The 6990-nt window shown below is 37.7% G+C and overlaps 1 protein-coding gene across 1 annotated transcript in view; it reads left to right on the top strand.

The window, feature by feature from the left end:
* Positions 1-1768: 1768 nt before the first annotated feature.
* The window catches only part of PRKAA1 (protein kinase, AMP-activated, alpha 1 catalytic subunit), a gene marked incomplete at its 5' end in the record, with an annotated part of 15467 nt that continues 10245 nt past the window's right edge, over positions 1769-6990 (top strand). The window contains 3 exons of the mRNA XM_009699611.1: positions 1769-1910; positions 4865-4958; positions 6678-6822. Coding sequence (XP_009697913.1) covers positions 1769-1910; positions 4865-4958; positions 6678-6822 — 381 coding nt within the window. The remainder of the gene's footprint in view (positions 1911-4864; positions 4959-6677; positions 6823-6990) is intronic.

The raw sequence follows: 6990 nt of genomic DNA, 5'->3' as shown, positions 1-6990 counted from the left end.
GGCCTGTCTAGAACTTGCGATGGTTGTGGGCTTTGTCCTGCATTCCTCAGCAGTGCAAATGTACCTGTCCAGTGTTTTGATTATTGTGACCATTTTTAGGTAATGACTCCTCTGAATGAAGGGAATGTGTTAATGCCATGGTCTAGTTGACGTGGTGGTGTTAGGGCAAAGGTTGGACTTGATGATACCAGAGGTCTCTTCCGACCAAATTGACCCTGTGATTCTGTGTTTTTTCACCTTGCAGTCAGAGTCTTTCTGTATTCTCGGGTACAAAAAGCATCTCACTGCCACATTGTGATGGTTTGGAGTCTTGAATAATGCGCTACTTGGTTACTTCCCTACAGGAATTTAGACAAGCTGCTTTATTTTACACAGTGAATATGTTTTCATTATAAGAATAATCACTCAGATGTTTATTATTATCTCTGTCCCTCTGCTAAGAATTTCTTTTCACTTGCATTGGTTTTTAGCTGAATATAGAGGCAAAAGGCATCCGGAAAGTCTAGTGTTGAGAATGAGATTTACAGATTGATGGGTGTTTGCTAATTCCATCCAAATTATCTGTTGAATGCAGAAAGATTTTTGTGGATCGCTGCTGTTTATCATAGCTTCCCATGGATATATTTAAATAAAGCTTGAAGCCTGAGGCTTAGTTAAATTTTCAAGTGAGGAGAGGCACCCAGATGAGCGAGTAGTGTGTTTAGCACAGGTCTGTTATCTTTGTCCACCTGAACGGACATTGCTGAACCATGTAGGTGTCCCTGGAATCTGGCTTATCTTCAAAAGGTGGGAATCAGGGTGGCAAATGAAATTATAATCACTGCATGCAGAAACCAATGCAGAGAGCAAAGCCTAGTGGAAGAGATAACTTACCTTCCCTGGTTTATCTGTGATCCAAGGTGGGGTTTAAGAAAAATATTCTTAGCAGCTTTGTTGCGACTACTTCCAGTAGTACCTGCAAAACTAGGGATTTTAAGAAGGCTAACTCCAGGTAATATTTTAAACTTCTGAGTTCCTCTGTTGAAAGAAAAATGAAACTTTCCTACAAATAGGAAAGAAACTGAGGAATATATGAGGCTGCATGTTTGTATTGATTCTCATAGTTACTATTGGAATTTATTTTGTGATTTCCTGTAGCTTTTGCTGCTTACTTTATATAGTAAAGCTCAGGTGTTTACTGCACAGACTGTGGAGCTTATATAGGGTCAGACTTCCCCAAGGACAAATAAATAATTATTTTTCAAGTAACTTGATCAGATACTTTTAGTGGTAATTCAGAGTAATTGATGAAATGGGCTTCCTGAGGGAGGAATAGCAGTGATTTCTTTAATAAGAGTGATCCTTGCAGCTAAAGTAGAAGAGCTGCTGGAAAACATGTCTGAGTGTGTTACTAAGTGAGCCAAAAGCTTGGAGTGACTTACACAGGAAAATGGTCTCCCTAGTCGGCAAGGGTGGCAGTATTTTCGGACATGCTTTGTTTATTTTCAGTTGTGCAAAAATGTAGCCATGCTGCAAGACTTCTGAGAGTTAGGTTTAAAGGTTTTTCTTACATATCACACTCATCTTCTAATGATAGGATTGTGGGAGAAATTGGAGTAGGGCAGAAGAAATAATGAGCCATCTGTTTTTCGACTTTCCCAAAGATAGTGGGGATATGTAGAATGCTAACATCTTAACTTGTATTTCTTGGCTAGAGTCAAAATGGGCAAATTACTGTCTTTATGGAGCAATTGAAAACCCTGACTAAATACTTCCTTGTTCCTTGCAGTTGGCAAGCATGAGTTAACTGGGCATAAAGTTGCAGTGAAGATCCTGAATCGACAGAAGATTCGCAGCCTTGATGTTGTAGGAAAAATTCGCAGGGAGATTCAGAACCTCAAACTCTTCAGGCATCCTCATATAATTAAGCTGTAAGTTTTGCTTGCTGTAATCAAACTTGTTTAAGCAGTAATCTCTTTTTGCTATCACTGATCTGAAACATATTTAAAGGAAAACACTACTAACAGTATCTTGTCAGGAAAGTAACCAACTTCCAAGTACGCAAACACTTTCAGTGTCTCTGTAATGCATTTTCACAAAACTGATCTCTGCAGGCCAGAGAGCTTCCATTAGATCTTTGCTTACAAATTCTTCGGACAGGTGTATAAAAGGTAATGGCATGATAGATACTTCTAGTAGCATCCATCTCTGTTTTTAGCTGCTACTTCAGTTTTCTTTTTCTGGTTATATTTGATCTTTTTTCTGCTTAGAAAATGAGTTATTAAGAACAAGATTGTAAAGGGCATTTCTATGGTAAGTTTATTGTGTATTCCTACTCAAAATATGCTTTTAGTGATGTGCTGGTCAGTGATCTATGGTTTACCAATGTAGGTGGCACTCTGAGATTTTTCTGAATTAAGGTTGTGCAGTTTGTTAAATATGACTGATATTTCAGAATTCTTCCACAGAGCTGCTACCACTTGTCTAAATGTGATATTTAAATTATAAATGCCGTTGACTTTTTTGAGTTTCGTTTCCTGTAAAGTTAACCTGCACCTCCCGAGTGTGAGTGACTTTCACTGTCTTAATCATGGTGTTGGTGTTAGGTTTTTTTTTATTGGCAGTCTTGTCTTAAGACCCTGGTGCCACTGACAGTTGCCATTCTTGTACACTCCCTTTAATTTGACAACAACTCTTTACAGTGAAGCTAAATTGGATTGTATAAGATCAACTCGCCAACTTCTTCAGTGGGTTAGTTTTTGAAGATTATTGAGCTGACTTGGCTGCAAAATTGCTAGTGCTGCCAGTTAGAGTTCATGAATGAGTTCAAAGGACACACCTGTAGCCCAAACAAAATAGGAAGTGTCAGTGTACCAGCTGAGATATGAGGGTGGAACAGGAATGTATACTTGTGGTGTTGCTAAACTGTTAAGTCAGCTTAACAGGTTTCAGATGACAGTTTCTTTCTCAGGAAGTTATGGGGAGAACTTTATCTCCTGCATGTGGAGAGACAGGACAAGATATAGGAGATGATGGAAAAATTGATGGATCCCCAACTTTTCACTTGGTCAGCCTGCATTTCTGAAGCAGAAGGATTATTAGCCTATGTGTAAATAGCATTTGAGATATAATTGATACTGTTGTGCAGATGGACTGGCTGTTAACTTAGGATCATGCTGCTCATGCTATTAGGAGCTGGATCGGGGAACTGCTAGATAGCAGCTTAAGATATTTGGGGTAAAGGTAAATAGATTTCTTCAGCTTAATATTATAGATTAGACAATGTCTAATTCCGAACATTGCTGTGCTTTATGAAAAATTTCATGCATGGCTTTAGCAGTATATACAATTGCAAGCCCGTTGCAATAAGATTTTTTTTTTCATACTGTGCTTTAAATAGAAACCTTAGGAGGATCTCCTTTTGTGGTTTTTGACTTCTAGCAATAGAATACATGTAGTTTTCCCACATAAAATTGCTTCTTTTTGCATTCTGGTCATCTATGCTGTGCGGTTTGACAACCTTATTTATATTATGGGTATATAACTGTTCCACAGCCTCCTTTTTCATAACCAGAAAAAAGGGCTGACTATAGAGAAACAGGGCTGTAACTTTTGGATTAAAAGGACTAAAATACTGTTTCCGTAGTAGTGTCTTAGCCATCGCTTCAGAATGTTGTTGGTATTTAAGTACATGAGGTACTTTCAATCAAGGTATTAGAGAGAAAATTGGTAAAGGTAAAGCATCTTGGACTGTAAGATTTTAGGTAAAAGTAGCTTTGAAGAGCTCATGTTAATAACTCTCTCAGTAGGCTATTGAGGTTATTGAAATGTTACACTATAATACTAAGCTGTTAAAATAGACATACACACATTTATGTGCACACATATATTTACCTGGATAGTCTGAACTCATTGCTGTCTGTGTAGTTCAAGAATAATTTGTCTCAGTAAGCCAAAGTATGTCTGTTTTCCCCTTTTTCTTGGAATTGGCATTTTGAAGAATGTTGCAGTTTTGTACTGCGTGTGTGAATTCAGCTATTTATTACAGTTTGTCTATTTGCATGCTTAAGTGTAGTACCTCGAAACATTCATTTTCATCTAGTTGCTACCTCCTGTCTTCTCAACATAATATCTGAATTTGGCTGAAGTGTTATCAGTGTTCATTTTCTTGTTCCATTAAAAATCAATGACTTCTGACTGCTGTAAGGGGAAAAAATTAAACAACTTTTAGGTAAGGATATGTAGAACAAAATCAAAATCTTTTAAATGGTGAATTTGGCCATAAACTAGGTATTTCAAAACTTCAAAGGTTTTTTTTTTAAACATAATTGAAGTAGAATGATAAAAATGTAATAACCAGAGTGTTGATACTCTTAAACACTAATGACTAATTTAGGTCGTCTTGTAAAAGATGATATTCATAATTATTAAGAGCAATTTTTTTCTAGTCTTGAAGTACACTTTTTATTTATGGCAAGTCAGGTTTTTTGCACTTTAAGCTTGAAAAGCGTATATTTTTGAGACACTAGCAAAGTGCTCTTGAATTCCTTCCTCTTTCCACCAAGCTGTCTGTGAGGCAGCACTTGTATTTTCATGGAAATCATTTGGAAATCATTTGGACTAAGCTTACTCCTCCGAAAGTACAGAGTCTGATATTCCTGGTGGGGAGTACAATTTCCTGCTGCTCTTGGCAATGGTGGCGTCACATAGTGAAAGGAGAGGAAATAACTTCTGAAAAATATTGTCATTCCAGTAGCTGTAAATTGGCTGATAAATATTTTAAATTTTACTTTTATTTAATTCTTTGCACAACTTTGGTTTTAACTAAGTGTGATTAGCATCTTTTACTGAGTGTGTAGACTAACAGATGCCTTCTCTTTATCAGGTACCAGGTCATCAGTACACCAACTGACATTTTCATGGTGATGGAATATGTTTCAGGAGGAGAACTGTTTGATTATATCTGTAAAAATGGAAGGGTAAGAAGTAGTCCAGCTCTACAAGTCAATGACTTGCATTCTGTTACTGCTTTTGCAACATTGCTGTATCACCTGACACTGAGGGGACGGACAAGTTCTTTTTGGGGATCCTTGGCAGAATGATGTAATTAAAACTTTATTTTCTTAAGAGGATATTATGACTAGTGTAGCACAGAATTTACCATTAGAGTAGCACAGGATTTCTACAAGCAGAATCAATGTAATGCGGTTTATAAGTAGTGTAATACACAATTTATAATACAACTTAACTTATGACTTCTGATCACCTAGACCCTCTGCAGATCTGATCAGATCTTAATACATGGTTTGCTGTATCAATGTAACAATCACAGTCTAGACTCAAAAATCATATGAAAGCGTACAAGTCACTCCGTCAGTCCTCAGAGGACAGTGAAGACATCCCTGGTCACTGGGGGAGGTCCCATGTCTCACTGTCCAGCAGTGGTTCTGATCCAGGTTCCCCAGTTAGGACTTGAAACCATTTGATTTTACGGACAGTGCTGTGTGTGCTGTTACACTTGCATGTTCTGTGAGGGGGTCATCACCGCTACCTGGCTGGCTGGGTGCCTGGGACCTTCAAGGCCGGTGAAGAAGGGGATAATCAGCCTGATGCCCATGAACCTTGAGGCTAATAGGGAGGGGAAGAAGAAATCTGTTTGGTTTGTCTGCTTGGTTCACAGGACCTTCCAGGCCTGATAATGAGGGAAAGGGCAGGAATATGTGACTCAGTCACAGAATGGTTGCTTGCCTAATAAAATGGCAGTAGTCATGCCAACCGCATTACCAGGGGTTGGGAGCAGATGGTACCGGTCCCACCCTGTTAAATGAAGGTCTGTTTTTATGTATTCAGCATTAATTTTGCTGTTAGCAATTAAAATATACTTTATGATTACATCTTGCTCTAAGAGTAAAAATGGATATATGTTAACATGTTTCAGATCTTTGTGTATGACTTTGTCATAGCATTTTTCCTCTCTCCTGATACTGATAGGTTAATTTACTATTACTGGGTACAAACTGGATGGATATGTATCCAGTTGGAGTAGCTGAAAACTGTTTCTTCAGTATAACGCATTATTGGAAAGCTACCATGGTGCCCTTATTAACCTCTTCTACTAGCAGAACAGTTTCTGTGAAAGCTCTGAAATCACTTTTAACAAATCATCTAGATAGCCGGGATACTTTTAGTTAGTTGTTAGAACAAACCTTGACGTGAATTAGGGCATGTTTATGGGAAATGCACAGCTAAGTCTGCTGTTTGGAGCTAGCTGCTAATAGCATAAATAGCATCTAAAATCTGTTACTTTTGTGCTGTGTATCGACTTAAATCTTATGCTGTGCTTAAATGTCGAAGTTCATCGATACTCCACTTAGCACCCGAACATTACCTTTGTCTAATGTTTCTAGTTCCTGAGTATGTAACATCTGCCTAACCAATTTCAAAAGTGTGATTGAGAAATTTCAGTAACTTTCTGAGTTGGTGAGTATGTTTTGTTTTAGTCATTTTAAAGCTGTGATACAAGCAAAATGATGTAAGCTATGAAGCTTTCTACTCAAGTTCTGATAATCTGCTGCATAAATTATCAAAACTATAAATGATAACTTCAGGTCATGGGAAAATTTCCTTTAATTCATATAAATGAAAACCAAGTTATCTTCCAGTGTCTCGTAATTGTTTAAAACCTTTGTTTTTCTTAGCTTGATGAGAAGGAAAGTAGACGTCTGTTCCAACAAATCCTTTCTGGTGTGGATTACTGTCACAGGCATATGGTAGTACATAGAGATCTGAAGCCTGAAAATGTGCTGCTTGATGCACACATGAATGCCAAGATAGCTGACTTTGGTAAGCACTGCTTTTTTATATCTGATCACATTCTGGTGTTATTAGATACTGTTAATTTGCTTAATCGTGACTACTGTACTAAACAAGAGCTTAATAAAAGCATTTGTGTATTAGAATGTGAAAGGTAGCCAAGCTGTACTCCTTCATCTTCCCCACGTGCTCTTCCTG

Source organism: Cariama cristata, unplaced genomic scaffold (genome assembly GCF_000690535.1).
Source record: "Cariama cristata isolate BGI_N322 unplaced genomic scaffold, ASM69053v1 scaffold19984, whole genome shotgun sequence".
Taxonomy (NCBI): domain Eukaryota; kingdom Metazoa; phylum Chordata; class Aves; order Cariamiformes; family Cariamidae; genus Cariama; species Cariama cristata.
The sequence above is the reverse complement of the archived record's forward strand: the minus strand, read 5'-3'. Positions and strand labels throughout refer to the sequence as shown.